Source organism: Ornithodoros turicata, chromosome 9 (assembly GCF_037126465.1).
Source record: "Ornithodoros turicata isolate Travis chromosome 9, ASM3712646v1, whole genome shotgun sequence".
Taxonomy (NCBI): domain Eukaryota; kingdom Metazoa; phylum Arthropoda; class Arachnida; order Ixodida; family Argasidae; genus Ornithodoros; species Ornithodoros turicata.
Window position 1 is genome coordinate 17,156,810 of NC_088209.1, and position 22,773 is coordinate 17,179,582.

A 22,773-nucleotide genomic window follows, 5' to 3' on the forward strand; every position below is an offset into this window, starting at 1 on the left:
TACGCGAAGCAGAGGAATATTGGCAACTCCCTTGCCTGGTGTTTCTCCAAAGTTCCGCAGCTCAGTACCCTTAATATACTAAGTTCGACTATCTGCCTTGAATACATCACGTAGAAGTACTTGTCTATACATTGGCCACCATATATACCTATAAGTAGAGCCGGATGTTTTCGGGTTTTATTGCTTTTAGAATTCGGGGGGTAAAAATCGGGTGTTATCTGGTGAGCAGGAAAACATGGTGGAATCGGGCGAAATTTCTTTATTTGCGTATTTTTCGGGTGAAATACAGCTCGTCGTTCTTGCTCAGAATGACACAGGAACTCTGCAAAATTTACATGGCTAGACCTTTAAGGCAAGTGCATCACACCTCGAGGCCTCTATGGGAATCCCCATACATTTTTCGAGTGCTGCGATTAATTGTTTGGTTTGCATGAAGTTTGTTTTAAATGAAAGTGTGTACCAGTTTCTAGGGAATAATGGTTTTAGATTTTTTACCTCTGGCTTAGAAATTTTCCCATCGCAAGAGAAAATATTGTTATTGCTATACAAAATATCCAACGCCGCAGATAAAGAACCTTTAAAAAATCGCAGGTATTTACGGTAGGATACCCCAGGATGTCGGGAGACTCGTCGATAATGAAGCTCAGTTTTGCGTATTTCACATCATCGCGGAATCCCACCATGGGCTTGCCGAAAACTTCGATGAGTTGCTTACGACGAAGCTGGTGCACTCCGGGCATTGTTTTGGCCGCTGGACAGTGTTTGCGTACAAAAGTCTCCAAGCAGACCATCAGCCTGCTCGAGGCTTATTCCACTTGGCCGGTGCGCTCACGAACTTACGAACGACACCTTCGGCGTTCTTTTCTCTTTCACGCTGACGATAGCAAACTTCAAACATGGTCTGCGCACCTTTCGCTTTCTTCTTTAGACTATCATGTCTTCTTGCCGGTGCGAGGGTTTCTTCGCCGGGTCTGACGGCAGCACAAAGTTACACGCGAGCATGTTTCCGTTGTCACCCATCTTCACTATTTCCAAATCGTTGTACTCGATGACCCAGTCTTCAAGTCTTTTTCTTTTTACGACCCGCCATCATGTCAAAAGACAAACGTCACGACGTTAATGCATGAAATGCATAAATGCACAGGTTCATCAAACGAAACTACGAAGAGCCGATAGCAATCGAAAGCGAAAAGGCGAGTTTCCTTCGTCATGGCGCGGCTGGCGCGCATGCGCGAGGCGCTCGCACGTGGAGGCAGCGTTTGCGCATGCACAAATGCTTCGCTTACGCAGGAAAGCCAACTTACGGAACGGGAGCTGCGACAGGTAGAAATCGGGTTAAACCCGACTGCCTGCTGGGTCGTTCGGGGGGTAAATTCGGGCCAAATCGGGTTTAACCCGAAAACGTCCGGCTCTACCTATAAGGGATCACATCCCTGTGGTTCAATGTTACGGACAATGACGTGTGACGTGACTTGTTATCTGACATTAGTACGTGTATACATTATTAAATATTGCAGGAAAACCCAACAATATCATATTTTAGTAAAACCACAAGACATCACAGTGACTACGATACACCTACATACCATTATACGGCGCAGCTTGATCTTTGATATCCTTGCGCCAGAAAACTCCAAACTCCAAACTCCGCGAAATGCTCCAATTCAACAGCGAGAGAGCAACAACAATGGTCTTCATAGAATTTGTCATGAATCGGGTTCCACATAACAGCAAACAAAGTCACCAAGTTTGGGAAGTAATAGAGCATTGCAAAAGGGGTTGCAAAATGGTGCATAGTCTGTGGGGTGGTTTGCAACCTTCACTTTCTTTTCCCTTTCACAGGAACCCAAGATTAGTCAATTAGTAAATATATTATTTTCAAATATATATCATATATGGGCAAAAATATGTTTTACGCCCTGGCCTTTAACTTGTATATCGAGAGTTCACATTTTATGACTTGGATCTTAACAGTCTCTAGGAGTCAGAATAAAATTAACCCATGCACATCTGGCACCTAGCGCACCTCATAAGAGCAATGTGTCACTGCTCATCCGCATCTCGTTTGGTGTACTGCAGCTTACAGGTAAAGACTTAAAAAAAACTACAACTCGAGTTTAATGAGCATGTGGCGTAATTGCAGTTAGTCAGTAGTGCTACTGCTTTTCTTAGTGTTGGATACATGTTAACGCGGTTTCTTAAAAACTGGCTCTAGTAATTAAGGTTACTTTTACTTCGTAACTTCGCTGTAGTTACCATGTTTACTCACGTATAACATGCACATTTTTTTACCCAAAAACATTGCGCCATTGAGGTAATGTGTTCCACACTTAGGAGAAAATTGCAAACCCCGTCCTCGACTGCCGTTTTATTCCGTGGCGATCTCCCCGGAATGGGACGTTGCGTCTCCCATTCTATCAAGCGTGGGCGAAATACTCCTCGATGTCTGTCGCATTGATCGTTAGTCACTCGGGATCCGGCGGTGCTACTTGAGTCTGGGTGTGTTTAATGTGTTGTTGAACAACAAAGTACCAGCATTTTAGCACTCATGTTGGGGTGCATTCAATACACGGGTGAGCCTAATATGCGAGTTAATACGGTAGATACATACAGTATATAGCATATACAGAAGATACGGAACATACGGAAGACACATATGGCTGTTCCTTTGACTCTGTCGCTATTCTGACACGTTACCTGTAATTCTTACTTACTCTTTTTGATTAACTTGCCCAAAACTGGTTCCGATCATGTGCTTGCTTTTCCTGCCAGGTGGCTACGATCGTGGTGAATGCTTGCGCACGGTGGAGATCTATGACCAGGATACAAATCGGTGGTCTCTCTTGAAACCCATGCTGACGGCTCGTGGCCGAGTAGACGCGACTGTGCTCGACGGTTGCATCTATGCCATTGGAGGCAGTGATGGCAGCAAGGAGCTGTCCTCTGCTGAGGTGTACGATGGCAGCTCATGGAAGGCACTACCTCCCCTTACAGTCGCTCGCTCGAATGCTGGTGAGATATCGCTCTTACCTCCACCCTGCGTGGAGTGTACAATTTTTTTTTCTCGCGGTGATTTACTGTTATGGCTGATGGTTTTTAGATAAGGCAGTCATGATGTGAAACGGCTGACTAAGCAGGATCCTATAGCCATGTTCAACAGCATTTCTTTTCATCAACTGCCTTCTTTCAGAACTAGGCACAGTCTATCCTGTATATGGCGTTGCGTCTTGTAGTGTGTGCCCAACAGGACTTGAACCTTAGAACGAAAGCATTTGTTACCATGACTAGGAACAGTTTAGCAGCCTAAAGTTTAGTATCCCCAGTAGCTTTCGATGGAATCTTCCAACTACAGTGGATATAATACTAATTAGGAAGAGTAGCAGTAAGGACAAAACTGGGGCACTTTCTGCAGGGATGTGAAGAATTGTTGTGCATGTTCATTGGGGTGTGTACATCCATGACATACAGCTGTAATCATAAACCATGAACTGAAATTCGGTGGGATAGGCAGTGATGTCAGAATATGTAGGAAAATATTCGCCGCTTGCTTGCTCGTGGACGTGGGTGCTGCTGTAACTGAAACCAAAGAGGAAAGTTCCGGACGGTCCCGGAGACATGCGTGGGTGTGTACGGTAATTTCACGCATATTAGCCGTGGCTTATGCGTGATTTTTTCTCTCTCTCACGGGCGCTTTGCGGCTCATCCACCGATGCGGCTTATCTGATGACTATTTTTCCCGGGTATTTTCCCCCATAGGCTGGTTTTAACGAAAGGGCCGACAGTGTATCTGGAACACCACCGCCCTGCCAATGCACAAACAATGCGTAACGGGGGCGCGTCTAGGCACGTCCACATTCGAGTAGACTGACGTTCCTGGTGCCTTCCCCCAAGCAGCTTTAACGAAAGCGGTGACAGTGATCCATGTCTTCTGGAAGGCCACTGACCCGTCGATCGATGAAAAACATGCAACCAGGGCACAATCCGGTCTTCGTAGAACACCTTCGTAGATCTCCTTTGTCGTACACCCTGACGACCCCGAAGTATGGACCACAGGGTTTATGGCCTTCTCTACGGTCTCCGTTGTCCCACAAATAAGTCACATCGTATTGCCCGAAGTGCAGCTTATCTGCCCGAAAATTTTCAAAACTGATAACGGGTCATGCAGCTTATCTGCGGTGTGGCTTATACGCGTCAAATTACGGCAGTGTCTCTGTGTTAATATAGGGCTGCTCATCATGTACAAAACCTTCCCTGTTTCACGTGCATATCTTATTCTTTTTTTTTTATGTGAATGTTTCAAATTACTGCATCAGTTACGCATTCACCACCACAGTGAGCAAGTTTTCCACACTAACTTCATCGGGGTGTTAATTATCATCTAAGGTCCTTATTGCCATATTTGTGACACGTGTGAAATGTGAGTGTGTGTGCGCCAATGTTGATTGCCGTCAGTGTGGCTGTTCTCAGATAGAGCTTAACACCAGAACGGGAGCGTCCCTGCAGGCATAGGGCAGGTTACAATAATTGTAAAGTGGCTATATGTACCTACCTGTGTGCTTAGTTGTCTGCATTTTGCAGTCCATGAGCTTGGTTCAATGTCAGAATTTGGTGCTGGTGTGCAGTCTTATCCAGTGTCTCGTTATGGTGTGCGGCACGTCACAAAATTTGGTGTCTTGTACTTAGAGTTGCCACCTTTCATAATTAAATATATGGACTGAGTAAGTGACAATGACAAGGAGATGATGAGCAGTGGATTGGGTGAGGGAAAGAAAGAAAATGAGAGAGACAGTTGGGAGAGGCCGAAAAAGTAGCGAATCAAGATAGAAAAAGTTCTTTCAGCAGCATGCACAAAAACGTACTGTTCCGTTAGGACCATTCGTGTTACAATGGAAACAGAAAATAAGACTTTGAAACAAGTGAAAGTACTCCTACTACAGTAAACTACATCTACAGTAAACTTCCGTCAATTCCACCCTGACGGGGTCGCGAAATTTGATTGAATTTTCCGAAGGTCGAATTAAAGAATAGGCGGAAAAATGAACGACGTCAATGTCACTTTTATGTGAACGTCTGCTGTCGCTTGCGCGCACATCTGGAATCATGCCACATAGAGCGTTTATGTGATGGAAGACCCTTTCGGTGTTGTCTTCATAAGACAATAGAGTTCAAGGGTGTCGAGTCTGGCTTCAGCGTCTGCCACACTAGCCGTGTTTACATTAATACGACAAGCGTATTGAGTCGAGACAATCCGCCACCGTTTACACGGACGCCTATCGAGCCCAGACCGGAGGTGGCGCAACGCCGTGTCATAGCGGAAAGTTAGAGGCACTCTTCCGCAAATACTGCCTTTTCTGCTGTCCCGCTACCTTCACATAGACCGTTAAAACATCAAAAACATAGTATCTACGCCCCATTTTCAAGCGTACTTCAGAATTAACTCTGCTCTACGGCTGCAAGCCCTGCTGCTTCTGTCAGTGTAGATCTAACCTACATATCTAAAACGGAGCATGGCTGGGAACTCCCTTATATCATTTTGTGATCCCGACTAGGTGTAGCAGACGACGCAACTAGCCCGCAGTCGAACGCCGCTTCCCATAATCCTTTCTTCTACCCTCGATGCGCATCGTCTGTTTACATGCACAATCTGAATGCACATCCACAGTCTCGGTCCACCTCTGTTTAGCGAATTGAATACAATACGCTATCCTAGCGAATTGACCCATTTACGTGGGTGGATACGATTCTACAACTGGATACGATACGCTTGTGTCGTATTTATGTAAACGCGGCTACTTAGTTGCTCATACTGCATGCTCTCGGCGAAATCATCTTCAGTTTCGCTTCTGCCATCTTGAGTGCAGCAGGACGCATAATATCGACGTCCAACAACATTGTTGTCCACTTCCACGAAGTCGTCGAACCTCGCCAAGAGCATGTTGCATATCAGCCTCTTGTTGCACCGACAGTTTCCGAACGAAAGCCTGGTAAAACATGAAACAAAAAACAGAGAAAACGAGAAAGGATATGTTTCCTCCTCACCTGGGACTCTCCAGAACCGCCACCAAATTGGTTGAGTTCTAGTGCGTCGTACACAAAGGCGATAGCGTACGAGGCACTAAAACTCGCGGTTATCGGTATGGATCAGTACTGTACAATCGCCATCTGCCACCTGTTGCCATGTGCGGTGCAACACGAGTGCCTGGTTCGCCGACCCATCGGTCGAATTATATGACGTGGACTGCTTTCACGTTCGAAATAACAAACTTTTTTTTATCAATAGAAACATATGGGCATTTGACAGGACCTTCGAATTAAGCGAAAGAACGAATTATCGCGAGTCTACCATATTTTAAAAGGTCTACTTTGCACACTTCTCTGGGAAATGCCCTCTGCGTTAAAGTACTGGCAGAATACTGCCGTTCGGCTTGCAACCGGCGTGACCAAACCGGCCGCTCTGGATAAACACTGACCGGGTGGCAACTCTACTTGTACTGTGGCTTTTCCAGGAACAGTGTTATGACAGTTTACTCTCGTGCACCAACGTACCGTCTGCTACATTACACGGATTTCATAGAACGGCAATCAGAATGGCCCCGCCTTCAAGCTGTAATTATTGATAATTGAATTGTAATGCACACATCAGTCAGTCAGCCATTGTTATTCTTCCAAAATCGTGTAGATCCGCATGGCTCATTGTATGGCCCAGTTGGCAACAGCTGCTCAATCATCTGCCATGAACCAAGTTCCTTCCTGCATGACCGTCTGCTACCACTCTCAACAGCATTTGAAGCCCGTCCGAGAGGTGTCCTTCGTTTGTGCTGTTAAGCTGTGTCCGAGAAGCCTCCTTACTCAGGGGATGATAAGTCGAGAGAGAGAGAGAGAGGGGGGCGAGGAGAGGCAGAGCTCCGATGGAGCACTCTGCACCGGTCCGACAACCCTCTCCGCCTCTTCGACGTCGCAGGAAAAGCATGTAATGCTTCGTTTCTCTGTTCTTTGCTTCGCTTCCAGGTTGAACCTTCCAAGTTTACCTGCCACTACAACACGGAAAAGCATTACAGGAGAATGTGAATGTTGAACAAAATAAAAGCAGCAGGTGAGGTGTGAAGATGTGCCTGCTACCCGGTAGTGCTGCGAAGACGGGAAGATAATTGCAGGGCGTCGAGAGCCAGTGTTTCTTTCCGTAGCCCTGTCCTGGTCACAAAATAGCTCACTGTGTCTGCAGCCAGCTCTCACGTCGCCATCGGACGCAGGTCCAGACGTCAAGGCGTTGTCCTGCACCTGCAAGGACACCCTTCCCGCCCTTTTTTTTGTTCTTACCGTTCTTCCTGTAGCTGTAGGAAGGAGGACCAGTGACTGTGGCAACCAGTCTTCTTTCCCCCTTGACATATTTATTACAGGCTTCCTCTTTTCCTCAACGAGACGGGAGAAGTTTTGAGGGCTGTACGCCCATGGGGTGTTAATGGTTAACGCTGTGGTAACCTTACAGGAAAGGATTGGCTCGGATTGGATTAATTTTTGGATGTAGACTTACTGAAAATTCAGAAAAAGTTTCCTTTTTGTGGGCTTTTTTGTCTCTCTCGCTTGTTTTCCATAGCATTCGTGACACCAACATGTGCTTGTTCATGCTTGCATCCCACATACATAGCTTCATGTGTGCGTCACTTCAAATCATTTCCTTTTATTCCAGCCGCCACATGTCTAACGCACTTGACATTGAACATTTTATTTTTATTATTTTATTTTATTTCAGTTTTGGGCTGTTAAATAAATGGTGCACAATCAGTCAGCAATATATATCATATCATATGTCATACGCTTCATTATTCATTTAAGTAATTTTCCCTTTCGCAATTATATTTATTTTGCTTTTTCCTGGCAACTGTGGGTTGCTTTAGTTGAGCCATCATCGTCATCCATCAACCGAGCTGCGCGCAAGGTCCATGCTCTGCTTGCGGATTACGTATTTTACTCACGCGAGCATCACTTGTGTGTGCAGGCGTATGCCGCTTGGATGGCAAAGTGTTTGTCGTGGGAGGCTGGAATGGCCAACGTGGGCTCACGTGCTGCGATGTGTACGACCCCCTCACCAGAGTGTGGTTTGGAGTTGCCCCCATGCTTATCGGTGAGTTGCATTTTGCTAGATGTGCATCCTCTCGGATTTGTTTTCATTAGCATCAGCGTAGTGACAGTTGAAGGAAAGTCTTGTGTTGTGTTTGTCCTTCTACGTTTAATTGCCTCTTCTACAGCTACATTAAATGATCACCACATCTTTGTTCCTTCCCTTTAGGGCGGTACCAGGCTGGAGTTGCCTGTCTGAACAGGGAGGTGTACGCTGTTGGTGGATGCGACTCGTGGACGTGCGTCGCTTCCGTCGAGAAGTACAACCCCGCCACAAACACTTGGGTCGAGGTAGCACCATTGCAGAACGCCCGTAGAGGATGTGGACTCATTGAGTACAATGGCAAGTTCCACTCTCTTGCTATGTCAGGACGTGAAAATGGCTCATTGTGGTACCCTCCAAACTTAAAGGGGCACTAAAATGCAAAAACAAGTTCACTCCAGTACACGCTATGTTATTTTCGTACTTGGTATGATTCCGCTACAGAGCTACAGTCGAAATTATACCGGACTCTTTCCTTCGGCACTAAGCACTGAACGTCGTTTCAGCTTGTGCATCAGTGTTTTTAGTCCATGCTGCGTGTGCACGCACATGCCACACTGTGGAGCAGTCCCGGTGAAAAACGTGGTGCGCGTTGCGAAGCGGACTGGCGTCACTGTCCGCAGCGCATGAAGATAAATGTTGTAGTGGAAAATTTGCGGACTACAATTCAGTGAATCGGTATTGAAAATTTCAGCAGTGCGCATATACGGAACACTACAATCGGACCTTCTCCAAATCCACATGGTCTATTGGTGACTCCCTCGCCTGGTGGTACATCAAAGCTCCGTGGCCTTTCGTTGCGACATGTTATATTCATACTCAACCATATACTTTAATTAACCACAGATCACCTTCTATGTACATTACACATCACCCCATACTAACTTTGCTGCGACCTGCCCACACGTTTGGCACCATTCGGCCGGTAGCAAGCTGGGTTTTCCTTACCCAGTGCCACAAGGATGTGGGCTCTGCGGCATGATGAGAACATACACAGTCTCAGATCTGACAATGGGCATAGGAAATTCATAGTCTCTGATAGTGCAAATACCTGACTGAACTGGACCTAATGTAGAGTAACTCAACAAAATTATTCGGCGCAGCATGATCTTTGATATCCTTGCGCCAGTAAAGTCAAATCAAATCAAATCAAATCAAATCAAATCAAATCAAATCAAATCAAATCAAATCCACATGGTCACGACAGGTATGCGTGCGCTTCTCCTGCTGTCTCATTGGATGATGCCAATCTTTGCCCCTTGGGGATTCCACTTGTTGCCAACGGATCTGTTTTTCGTTGTTTTTCTTCTAACCGGCAGCGCTGTGTGAACTAATTTTGCTGGCGTATTGAAACACAGACTTTCATTTGAGAGCAAGTTGTTTTTGCATTTTAGTGCCCCTTTAACAAGCAGGATTAAACCTTGTTCTTCCTGGGCATTACGGCATGCCAGGCATGGGAATGAAATTGGGGAGCAAAAATTCATATTAATTGGTGCAAACATTGCTAACACAAAAGTTGTTGCTCAGAGAAACAGATTTTTGTAGAAATGCACGAAATGCTATTTAATAAGGGAACGTCAGTTCCAAGCTGCAAAAATGATAGAGCCTAAACAATGTCCGCTGCATGCACCATTGAAAGAGCATCGAAAGACTTGAAAACAAAGATCTTAGGGGTAGTAGAAATTAGGATTACATACTGTAAGTGTGTTATTGTTTGCGGTGTATTAATTTTCGCGAATTTTGCGACGGTAGAAAAATCGCAAAAAATTGTACTCTCGAATGAAGTGAACGTTGACTGTAATGTAGTGAAGTCACGTTTTTTTTTTTTTTTCTTACTGAGAGTACACGAAAACAACATTTTGTTGGTATTTTGAAAATACAACAGCAAACTACATGTGCTTTGAAGTGCTTTTGATATTTTTTTGAGTGGCGTCCGACTTTTTGAATGCAGACGACGCGGTGCGATGCCGCGTCCCAGTGGTTCGAGGGTGTCACTACGAACTTAACAGCTGTAATAAAAACCTGAGATAAAAAGCGAAGCAAAGTGCAAAAATGCAGGAAAAACATGAAAAAAAAAGATGACAACATTACGTCAGGTAATAAACATTCTATTTCGAATTGAATTAAATGTGCGAAATCCTGCTTTTATGGAGCTTGGTGACGAGGCTTGGGCAGTTTCAACGTGGAATGCCGTAAACTGTCTTGCGGGAACGCCGTTGCCCTTCTATCTCAGTTTTGTCGCAAAGGCCGTATTGCACCCCGTCTGGCAAGGAGTTAATGACGGTATGCACTTGCGGCCGTGACCGTTAAGGCTGTAAGTGCGCCCGTCTGACAGGGGTGTTAGAGAGTTGTCACCTTCTCAGTTTTCTTCGCTCCTGCCATAGCCTCGGACTGAGACTGCAGTATGTGTAAATAAATAAATAAATAAATAAATAAAATTAATTCCAACAGCGTGTTCCATTCCATTTCGTACTACCCCACCTACTGGTTCTCTTACGACCTCGTCGCGTCCGCTCATGTTCACTGTGCTCTCCCTTTTCGCCGCAGGAAAGCTCTTTGCAGTGGGAGGCCATGATGGGGTGCGGTCCCTGTGCAGCGTCGAGGTCTACGACTCTCAGACCAACAGCTGGAGCATGGGCCCTTCCCTCACGAGTTGCCGTGCCAACGTGGGCGTGGCGGTCGTCAGCGGCAGGCTGTACGCTGTTGGTGGCTTCAACGGAAAAGCATTCCTCAACACAGTTGAGTTCCTTGACCCGCGTACAAACGAGTGGACGACGTTTGTTGCAAAGGGGTCTCGTTCACCGTCGCAGTCACTCGAGCGAGATTGTTCGAGAGAAGGCTCTGCTGAAGAGTGTCGTTGAGGAGGTCTTAACACCTGTTGTCATTTCATCATGCCATTGTATTTGGGGTGCATTTTCAGTGCATACGGGGACGTCTTCACTGCTGTAAAAACGGTGAGCAGCCGTACTAAACTGTCTTCGTCTCTGTCCGCCATTGTGAATCGCTGATTGATAGGGTTGTTTTGGTCCACCATCTCACTGTTTTCAAGTTTGCGCAGGAAATCTTAGATCTTTCCCACCAGACCGTGTCTTTTGAATTGCTTTTGAGAGCTTTACTTTGTATTCATTGATGATATAAACATTGTTAATAGAAGGAAACTACTGTGATGAATGTTGTACACTTTGTTGATTGTACTATAATTTTTGCGTCGCTTCGTACAAGCAGTTCGTGCCTGGAAAAGTTCCGGTAAAGCTTTTGTTCTTAAGTGTAGTGCAATTTGGCACTCTCAAAACCAATGTATAGGGCCTTCCCATTGGTACAGTACTTATTTTGAGGACTTACCAAAGCCTACCGAGACTGCCAAGGTAGAGACTAAGGTTGAAGACAAACAGGATTTTTTACGAGCAAAATGTTTCGCAGTCATATTTGAAAGGAAGAGTAAGGTAATTCTTCAATTTCTATTTCCGTAAGTTGTGCCTAGAACAGGCGAGGCATGTTTTTTTTTGTTTTTGTTTTTTACATTGATGTTCCGCAGTCATTCCAATGTGGTTCAGACGTTTTGCATGCTTCATAGCTCGTTGTCAGCTAGGTGTTCTAGGATAGTGTGTCACTGTACCAGTGTGCATACATCTGTTACGTTGCAGGCTAAGCCTCCTGTGTTACTGTTTTATGTACTGTAGTAGAAAGTTCTAAACGTGTCCGCCAAAGTCCACGTATTGGCATGGGTGACATCGCCATAGAATGTTCTAGTGCTCACAGGGCAGAAGTTCCGCCGTGTCTTGTGCCGAGCGTGCGCACGATGCCAGAATATTAGGAGTGCGGGCTACATTAGGCTGCGGGATATCTTCTGGCTGCTCCACAGCATATTCCTCATGGCTAGCAGTGCCCGAAAAGGCACCATGTTGACAAGACCTCTGTGGCAGCGGAGAGCTGCGACGTTTTTCGAGTGTTCCACTGGAGTAATCTGGACAATGTCACTCGTGCGAATACGTGGAGAGCATCATGTCTGATGGCTTCGATGACAAAACCCCGTCCCACAGCAAGTGCATTGCTACCCATCTGTTTTTGGGAACAATGAGATGCACCAATTGATGGTGATTTTTCTTCTTTTTTTTTTTTTCATACTGGACATTTGCACATGAAAATATTTGAGAAATATAAAATGTACATACATGATAGTTTATTGTCTCATTTGGCTACCACCAGCGCTATCGGATTCCATTGTCATTAGGGAAGGTAGATGTGTAGTAGATGTGTAGTAGATGTGTAGGTAGATGAAGGTAGATGTTGTAGTTCCACTACAACAGCCAGAAATAGAAGGGAACAAAGTTTTTTTTTTTCTTTCTTTCATTCTTGACAAAGTCCGTATCTGCGATCTGTTGTCTCTACGAAAGTACGGAGAAATGTTGAAAGGTCGATATTGTCCCATTCAAATTTTCTACTTTCATTCTATTATTTCTAACATTATTCTGTTTTCTTACACCCCTATGAAAATCCACAGAAAAATGTTGATGCATCAACATTCTACATTGTAAATTGGATGAGGTGATATTGTTGATACTTTTCTCTAAGTAGGATAGGAAATTATGTAAAGCTTATTTAAGTCTAAGGAAAAATATAGGCAACAGTGAACATCAAATACTTTGCACTTGGAACAGTCTCTCCATCCTTTGTGTTCTTTTTTTTATCATATTCGCCCAAAAGTCTATACATGAGACCACCCAATTTTACTGTTTTACAGCTCCTAACGTAAAAATCTTTGTTCTAAAAAAAAACTTACGAAAAACTTCTAACATAAAACATGTTCCTTTGTGGCAGTTTTCTTTTTTGCAAGCCAGATCTTTCTTTCTGTTCTCTCTTCAAAATTTACAGATTGCATGCAGAATCCAATTTCAGGTTCTTATTTTGCACACTAATAAGTAATTAAGGGTAAAAAAAAGCTGAGTTGCCCTCACTAAAACTAAAAGACCTCATGATGGAGTGAAAGATATGTTGCACAGTTAATTGTCCCCACAATGCATGCCAAACATTAAAGTAGCACAGAAGTCATTTTTAACACCCAGTTTCCTTCCTAAAAAACTGTTAAGTTTGCCAGTAAGATGCACCATGCGAAGTAATTTACACCACAGACTCATAATTTTCGCAGAAATTGAATTTAAAATACGCCGCAAAAAGCGACCGTGCGCAACGGTGGTGAAGAGCAGTACCAGCCTGTGATCTGCCTTGAAGCTCGTGCTGATGCTATAAGGAGAACGCTTACTGATTGGCCTAGAGAAATGTTGTCTGCTACTCCGCTGTCGTCTGCTACTCGGCTGTTCGGGGTTCTGATAAAGCCTTTCTGCTTGCTCGGTAATGCTTCGGCCGCTCCTTCTATCCCCAATTCTCCTGGAGAACTGGCAAAACAGGTTTACGGCGGCAAAGGGACAATGCGCTGACCCCGACTGACCGGCAAACCAGAACGAGTCTCCTTATGCCGTCATCGGTGACGTGCCATCATACCTCCTCATCCTCGTTATAGCTGGAGTGGCGAGTTAAGGGTGAAGCCGCGGAGCTACGTTTATGTGAGTTTTTTTCTGGGAAACAAATTGCACACATCAAAACCTTTCGCGCTATTCGGTATAATTACACACACACTTTCATCAGAAGTCTTAATCTGAAATTTTTTTGGGTGGCCCTCTGTACTCCTTTAAAGCTGGTGACTTGTCTGCATAGCACTGGCGCTACCATATCACGTGGGCGAACTGCATGCAAGCCGTGAAAAACATGTCTCCCAGTGTGTTGCAACGTTGAGGAAATGCAGCACCCCTCAGCAATGGGATGACTTAGTTGGATATCCTGATGATTACCATGGTACGGGGAGCTTCCCAATGATGCTGCTGAGGGAAGCTCGCATCACTTATGGAGTGGTGAGTTCTGTGGGACATCCAGTGTTCCAAACCACGAGGGATTGCACAGTCCTTCTCTTGTACCATCCTTACTCTTAACCTTGGTCTACCGAACCAATAGCTCCATCACTAAAGAAAGCCTTGCGGATGCCTCCTCCCCCTCCTTCGGTACTGGAACATGTAACGTGGAAATGTCGTCTGCTTTAACCAACCTCTGCAGCCGATGCAGTTAACAGTGACTTCTCTCCATGGCTATGAGTGCTGAAAGAATGGTTGTGATTGGCAGGCTTTTATCTGGGGCGTGATTAGTGGCATTGACCAAGCCACAGGCTTCTGCACTCTTTCCCCTGCTGCACTGGTGTCCTTCATTGTATTTGCTAAAAATATCGATAACACTAATGGAACACAGCATTTGTGTGACAAACCCCTTTTTATTAAAACTCTTATGCACATAACAGTTATTGGATGCTCTCCCTCTTGTTCATATTGTTCAGTATATGTGACGTGCTTTCACAGAATACGTGAGTAAAAACGTGCAAAAATATGCGACATACTGGATGACCTTTGTTCAACAGACATTCATTTGCATTATGTGTCTTACTGTTCTTTTAAAGAAGCACAGTACAATTACATTTACGTAACAATTTCTCCACAAAAATAGCATCTGATTTACTGCTCACGACACGCTTGTTTGAAATCAGCACCCCGTGGTTAATGCCATCTCTTCTCTCCATGTGTTGCAAGACTAATTCTTTCGAGTAATAAACACATGCACCATATGGCCCACTTTCAAATACAATATTAATGCAACACTATCAAGCGCCACGAAAGTAACACGGGCTGCGGAACTGCTGACAGGCGATTTCAGACAGTGTCGCGAGCAGTACATCGCGGAAGAAACGAGTTGGCCATCAATCAATCAACAAAAATCAATCACTTGTTCAACGCAATGTCTTTTTCTTATTTTGTGTACGAAATCCAGGATTAAGTTATCACATTCAAAATTCTGTAAAAACCAATTGCTGCAAAAACTGAATGGGATTTTTGGCAAAATTCCAGATAGTACTACACTGGAGCACCAGCAGTCCATTTTCTTTTTTGTTCCACATCCGATCAATGTAAACATCCTCGCCCTAGGGTTGCGGTTACATGGAGAACTGATCCTGGATGCACTCTGGTACGACGTCCCACGATTTTCCGGCAACGGTCCTTTCAAGCAACATGATGTTGTACAACGAAGTCTCTGCTTCCCTCGTCCGAGATATCAGCGTGCGCATGTTATACAGAAGGCGAGACTTTCCCCATACCTAGTGAATCTGATGGTTGTGATATGTGAAACTATATGGAGGTTAAAGAAAGCGAGAGATGGTATCTTTGCTGCACTGAAACATTGTCTGCGTAACTTTCAAACTTTGCTTTGCAAAAAGGAGGAAAGGCTAGCGAGCAACTGGCCATCTGTCGTATCAACGTCTTCACCGCTGCAACTCTCTGTGCACTACCATGTGTGAGTGAATGTCTAGCCAAAATGCCACACCAAGTAGCTCTCTTCCAGAAGGTTCTCCTTGACAGAATCGGATGTTCATGAGCCAGGTGATGATCAACAGTTTAGCCGACGACCTCGGAGAAAATCTCCAACGAGTACGTGCTGCTGTTACATGGAGCAGCATTTCAGCTAGACTCTCTGTCTGTGACCATTTTATTTCCTGTTCCCTATGAGCCAGCCCACATAACTGCAGACACGTTTGACATCTCTGGCTCCGACAGCGTTTCGATAAAGAGGACGTATGGCCATATCCCGGGAAAGTACATACCAGAAACCACAGTGATTAATAAGACCCGGAACACCTTCATAAGCTAGATCTAGGAAACCCAAGCCGGTAAAGTGCAACGACAACCGCCCCGCCTAGTCCAATGTTGTGCTGCAACGCCACCTTAGCTCCTGGCACCTGTCTCGCTCCGGCCTGACCTCTTAGCTGCCAGCACAGCTCCGCACACTGTGCCAGTCCCGTCGCACCCAACGGGTGGCCCTTAGAAATCAGACCTCCGCTAGGGTTCACAACGTATTTTCCGCCGTAGGTGTTATCTCCGCGGTCCACCATCTCCCCAGCCTTGCCTTCCGGACACAGCCCTAGCGCTTCGTATGTGATCAGTTCGTTTGCGGAGAAGCAGTCGTGCAGCTCTACGACCTGGACGTCCTCGGGGGTTAGGCCCGCTCTCTGGAAGGCTTCCTGGGCAGCCTTTTTGGTCATGTCGTAGCCTACCATCTTGATGCAGCTGTTCTCTTCGAACGTTGATGGCAAATCCGTAGCCATAGCCATGCTGACCACCTCCACGGCTTGGTTTTCGAGGCCGAGCTTTCTCACGACGTCTTCGCTAACGACTACGGCGGCTGCCGCGCCGTCGGATGTCGGACAACACTGGAGCTTAGTCAGGGGACCGTAGACCACGGGTGACTCCAATATTTCCGCTATGCTGTGTTCTCCCCGGAACTGGGAGTTTGGGTTGTGGACCGAATGTCGATGGTTCTTCTGGGCGATCTTGGCGAGGTGTTGCTGCGTGGTGCCGTACTTGGACATGTGCTCGATGCCAGCGGCGCCGAACATCTGCGCCGCCATTGGCGCCGGCTGGAGCCCGTGAGTTGCCGCCAGGACTTTGGCGTGCCTATCGCACGGGTTTGCGCGGTCGCGGAACTTCGACGTCAGCGATCCACGCTCCATCTTCTCGAAACCTAGAGCCAACACGATGTCCGCTACGCGGCCCTCAACGAGTTGTTTCGCAAGCAGCAACGCTGTAGACCCGGTGGAACAGTTGTTGTTGACGTTGTAGACGGGGATTCCGGTCATACCAACGTCGTACAGAGCACGTTGGCCGCACGTCGAGTCTCCGTAGACGTATCCGCAAACGGCTTGCTGAATGTCGTTGTAGGATACCCGGGCGTCCGCTAGGGCTGCTGTGGCGGCTTCTTTTGCAAGAATGGGATAGTCGCGCTTTTTGTCGCCTGGCTTGGCGAAGGGGGTCATGCCGACGCCGATGACGAACACGCGCCGTTTAGGACCACTGCTGTTCAGCGCCATTCCTTGTCACAGATGATAACAGCTCTCTGTGCAGGCCTAGAGAAAACATAAGAGGAAAAAATGGTCAGCAACGGAAACCTTTCCCATGTTGCACATTCTGTGGGAGTGAGCATGTATATAGCTATTTCAAAACAAACAACCAAAAAAACTTCGTAAAAATCCTGATACGGACAGTTACTTTAATGTATACCCATCGCTAAGCTTCGCGATTCTGCTATGCGCGGCTTATCTGGTCAGCTGATCAGAGCGTACTCCAATAAACTCCACCGCTCCAAATCACGTGGCTCCAGGCAAAGCTAAAAAAAAGAAAAGTTTAATTCAGTTTCTTCAAATGTAGTTGAGTTACCCTAGAATTACTTCTGTCACGGAAACGGACATTTCGCGTTATCTTGCATTCGATCGAATGGCGATAGTGAAACTCGCGAAAAGTAGGTCCTCGTAAAAAAAAGAAATAATAATAATAATAATTACTTCTTCCATAGCATTTATTTATTTATTAGAAAGTATTGCGTAGGTGCAACGGAATTAAATATATTTAAATACGTTCTTTTTAAAATAATTTCCATCAACAAAGCGTCCGACTCCCAAATGAACTCGTTTTAGTCAGTTTCAAATCGGGGTCAGCGTGTCACTTTCTCCTCGGCATAAACCCATGTGATGGCTCACAAATGCATTCACTTTCCTCACAGGTCCGCTGAACAACAAGGAAGTGAAAACTTTCGCCCCGGAGGAAATAACCTGTTTTCTCGATACAGCCCGAGACGTTTTCTCCTTGGCTACAAATGAAAAGAGAAGCGAAAGGCTGGATCGAGGAAAAGTTGTAGAGATATCAGTGTGGGATATCGCGTCTGCATTTGTAAGAGCGCGACCTTGCTTGCGTTTCTTTTGTTTTCTTCAAAGTAGAAAGTACGAGGTGCCTTGCGAGGTGTCGAAATTTAGAGCTGTTCCTGCGTCTTCTGCAATGCTTCTCTCACTTTCGATCGTTTTGTTGACCCAGATGGTACAAACAGGTACATCACCGCGTATTTTCCAGTGTGTTATGCGCGTTATGCACTGTAAAAAGCGCGGTGTAGAGGAACGATGTACTTTTCGAGATGATCGATGTTTACTCTAACATCGACAAGCACCGATGCCCATACAGAAATGCCACGTGCCTCCTCCTCCTTCGGGGCAGCATCGACACATATCGATAGTTTTCCCGCGTGTATAGTGATATTACACACATAAATCGTCGATATTTTTAATCGCTATTTTAGTCAATGTATGTCGACATTGAGTTTCAGATATCGATATCCAAAATTCGGTATTTTCTCCAATTCGCTACATCGCTTTGCCACACTGAGCGGCCGAAAGGCGTGAAAATTACCGAAGGAAGACAGGATGGTGGAAAGTAATGAAATACAGTCGTCGAAAAAGCCAGGGAGCGCTGGAAGTTGAGCGCACTAAACGGTACGCTGGCACCGGCTTGCCGAACAGGTACTATGGAGAAAGAACATCAGTTCTCTCAGGTACTATGGAGTCAGGGATTTTTCCAGTACCCCCCTCTCTCAAAGGTCCTACAATCCCCCTCCCACCCACTGCCCGCCGGAAAGAAAGAAAGAAAAGAAAAAGACCGGAATGGCCGGCGGCTAACACACTGCTACGGGCTGCAAAACCCCCGCCTCGGGATATAAGTCCGGCGCAAATCGCTGACCTGAGTGACTCCAGCGAGCTGTGGTAGACACTCGAAGGACAGATCTCTGGTGGTTGCAACTGCTGAAGGGACAACACCTGCGATCTCTGAAGTCTACGCCGTCAGGAACAACGAGATTTTTGAGGGGATCTGTATTGGGTGGCATGGGAATGCATTGAGCGGCTGATGCTCAGAAATTACCAATCATGGCGACCTTGAGGCTAGCTTCCGTCTGGGGCAGGAGAAACGTAAAGCATCCCCCCCCCCCCCACACACACACACATATATCTCTTTCCAGATGCACTGTCAGGCAAAAATAGGAAAATCCTTGTATTCGCAAGCGAATAAGATAACTATTTAAAGAGATTGAAACATTCAGGTAATTTATTTTATTAATAACAAGCTTCCGCGTAGAGTCTACGCTTCGTCAGGTAACACACCTGTTGAAAACACAAGGTATATGTACACGTATGTACGTTTAAAGCGAGAGGGACGGAACATCAGTGATGGATTCGGAAGTAGTTGGCGCTTGCAGTAACGTAACTACTGTAGTTAACTGCTCGAAATAGTAGTTTAACTAGTAGTTGCCACTACATTTCTTCAAGTAGTTGATAACTACTTTTTAACTACAATCAGTTCACTATACGCTCATTAAAAAAGAAAAAAAAAGTTTGCTGACGCCTTGCTTCTTTCGTGTATGTTTCAAGTATAGGATCCCTACACAGAGTGACAATACCGTTGCATCGTCACGTTAAGTGTGATCTGTCTTTTTGTGAATCACTCGGCAGCTGAAGAAAAGGTTCCAGCTGCTCAGCTGGAACACTCGGAAGTGATCTGCCATTGTGCACATTTGGAAAGTGGACAAGATGTTCCATGATAGAGAAGCCTGAGCGATGGGCAAGACACGTAAACAAACACAAACACGAAGGCTCAAATGCATGCCGCAAATGGACAATGGACATGCTGCAGATGGACAAGGTGTTACTCGGGAGCGGGGTGGACCGAGAATATTTGTGGGGGGAGCAGTGATTTATGCCGCCCCCCTAACTTTTTTCCCTGTACACCCAGGCGCGGAGCTTGGGGGGGAAGGGGAAGTCATGACCCCCCTCAATTTCCAGCAATTTTTTCAGTTTCCAGAAATTTCCAACAATTTTCAATTTCCGTGTAAAGTAGGACGCTGTCCAATGGAAGACCTCCCGCTAAATAAAATCATGTATCCGCCCCTGTGCGCACACTAAAAAAAAAAAAAAAAAAAAGAGCAAAAATTATTATATAAAGTTTGGGTGTGACTTCAGCTTTAGACACACTATGCAATGATATGCGGCTGTTACGTACCAGAAAGCTGTGTTACACAGTAATAATGACTCCCTTCCATGCTTGCGATTCAAGACCAGGGATCGGAACCGAAACTGAACCCGAACCGAAAACCGCTAGAAACCCGTATTTTTCTCTGAACCGGAACTGAACTGAAAAAAAAAAAAAAAAAAGGGGGGGCTACCGGTTCACGAAACGGTGCGTTGTGAGCGATCGGAACTACGATTTACGTAGCGTGCTAAGCCGTGTTGCCAAAAGAATTCGAAACCGAAGCTGACCAAAACAAATCTGCAACGCAGACGAGTTCAGAATATCCCAGAATGCTTAGCGTCGCTTTGAACTGTGGGAGTTTACTAATACGAAAGAAACGGGTGACCTCCAAACTGTTCCGATTTCTCCCCTACCGGTACATTGCCCGCGACGTGTCAAGGTCAACGAAAACGAAATGTGAAGGATTATTCTTCATTCCCGCGCTCAGCAAGCGACCAGGATGCAACGCGTGCGCAAAGAGCACTGGGATTTTCTCAACTCGTATGCGTATTTCCTCCTCGCAGCTATTGCGTTAATTCAGTTGTGTTAGTTTCGAGGTCGTCCTTTTGGCAGTTGTAGTCTTGCTTGTACGCGGTTTTTGTCCTCCAGCGACCCCGACTTTTCATTTTCGGCTGTCAGAATAACGGCCAGTCCCTGAGGACGATGTAACAGGTTGTATACGATGAGTGAACACAGAGAGTACAGTATATGCTGCCGTAACGTTGCAACCTGAAACGTTGACCTGTAACACGCGCTGTTGCTGTGAACAACTGCTGTGTCATACATATCACGAGTACATTTGTGTTCTTTGAGAATCGTGGGGATGTGATCCCATTTTAACCCATGATAATCGCTCAAAGTTCACTTTCCTGAACCGGTTCGGACCGAGATTTTGCGCTCCTTCGGAGCTGAGCCCGAGCCGAACCTATATATGCCTGAACCTGAACGTGAAACGAAAAAAAGTAAAGGTTCCGATCCCCGTTCTAGATAGACCCCTGGGGAGAGTTAACGCTCATAGCCACGGTTGCTTCGCGGCGCTAACACCTAATAAGAGTCAGCACAGTCGGGCCCTCCCGCTTAGATTCGCCATCTGTTCACCGATCTCATCCATACAGCTGCACTGACTGCAAGCGACCCAAAACATAGTTTTCCTGCTTCCTTACTTTTTCTATTATTACGCACGTACGAGTCGAGGAAGTCGATCAGCTGCAAGACAATTTATGCAGAGGTCTGCTACTCTGTCGGGGTGAAAAACATATCGCTTCTTATATGTATCTTCTTCTTATGTATACTTGCATTTTCCACGTCCATTATGAAATTTGGTACAGTATATATGTTTGAGTAATAGAAACGGAGTAATGTGCACTCGAAACTTCATTAATTTGCACTTCGGGAACTTTGTCCCGAAATTCCTCATATTTTTGTGCCCTTCTTCCTCTTCCCTGCCACGTTTCCCAAGGATATTCTCAGGATTTGTATTTCGGGGGGAGGGGGGGTTGTTATACGCCCATATCTGAGCTGCTTTTGTGGCGTTTTTCGTCTTTATGACCGGTATTTCGAGGGAGCTGGGGGTGTTACAAGATTTGAGACGGGGTTGTTAGGGGGGTGCCGGAAAAATCCCTGATGACATGGAGAAAAGCCTTGTCCATCCTCACAGCTGAACGTCTCAACTCGAAAGGGAAACTAGGCCGCACGTGCCCCACTCTGACTTATGACCTAGAAAGTGACCGAAGCACGGAGAATATCAACATATGGAGAAAGTTCAACTGCAACGACAACAAAATGCCACAAAAATGACGCGAATTTGTATTTCATTACAATTTTATATTACAGCTTCGACACCCTATAGAGCGACACCTCAGATAACTTTTGACACCCCGAAAGCTGTCACCAGAAGCTAGCTGATTAACATCGGCCATGCAATGAGAAGGAGACGGCACACCAGTGAGATGATGTGCGTAGCGCATGACGCATTCAAATATTGAAACATCACTAATCACAACTCCGCCTTCCTCGTAATTCGTACGAAGTTGTGTTGTTGTGTCACTAATCACATCGTGATCAATGCACAACCCCACTGTTCCTTTTAGGATGACTGAGAAGAGAGATCTCTGTGTTACAGGTTTACACCGTCTCATAAGTTTACAACTCTATTCGAGACATATATGCAAATCGACGGTACGGGACAGTTGATCGCCAACACAGCAGTCGTCTGACCATTCGTGCAACAGAGCAATACAAAGAATATGTATACGCACTTGGAGGCGTTCTCTGGGTCAGTGTGGTATGCGGATGACACAGGGGATTGCTTATCCTCTTCCACGTCGTCGATCACCAAATAATCACGGACAGTTACAACGAACTGAGCAGCTAGCCAGCCAGCCGGAAAAAAAAAAGCATGCAGCCCAGCTTTTGGGAGAGGAGCATGAACGGACATAGGTGAGAGGGGAGAAAGAGTGCCAGGGAGAGACACGAAGAGAGAATGGACAGTCAAAATCTAGTGACTCAGGCAGTCCTAAAAAAAAGGTTTCACGTTAGTACTAAACTTGTGCTGAAAGTAAAAACATTACAAGACGCACGAGCGAACTGTTATAAAACGTCCCGTTCCTATACTTACCGGAAGTGACGTCCGCCATG

General features: G+C 45.7%; 2 protein-coding genes across 4 annotated transcripts in view; one reads left to right on the forward strand and one right to left on the reverse strand.

The window, feature by feature from the left end:
- LOC135368219 (influenza virus NS1A-binding protein homolog) overlaps nt 1–12,334 on the forward strand; it is a 35,210-nt gene extending 22,876 nt beyond the window's left edge. For all 3 annotated transcript variants that reach the window (XM_064601368.1, XM_064601366.1, XM_064601367.1), the window contains 4 exons: nt 2,773–3,012; nt 7,997–8,122; nt 8,288–8,461; nt 10,709–12,334. In XM_064601368.1, coding sequence (XP_064457438.1) covers nt 2,773–3,012; nt 7,997–8,122; nt 8,288–8,461; nt 10,709–11,022 — 854 coding nt within the window. In that variant the 3' untranslated portion in view covers nt 11,023–12,334. The remainder of the gene's footprint in view (nt 1–2,772; nt 3,013–7,996; nt 8,123–8,287; nt 8,462–10,708) is intronic.
- A 2,123-nt stretch (nt 12,335–14,457) lies between these two features.
- Nucleotides 14,458–22,566, reverse strand: LOC135368221 (sterol carrier protein 2-like). The gene is made up of 2 exons (XM_064601369.1): nt 22,395–22,566; nt 14,458–17,156 (listed from the first exon to the last, which is right to left on the reverse strand). The coding sequence occupies exon 2, from the start codon at nt 17,118–17,120 to the stop codon at nt 15,894–15,896; it is 1,227 nt and encodes a 408-aa protein (XP_064457439.1). The 5' UTR covers nt 17,121–17,156; nt 22,395–22,566; the 3' UTR covers nt 14,458–15,893.
- Between the last annotated feature and the right edge of the window lie 207 nt (nt 22,567–22,773).

Bases quoted from the DNA above. Each gene is read 5' to 3' on its own strand.
- LOC135368221 (XM_064601369.1), bottom strand. From the start codon at position 17,120: ATGGCGCTGAACAGCAGTGGTCCTAAACGGCGCGTGTTCGTCATCGGC.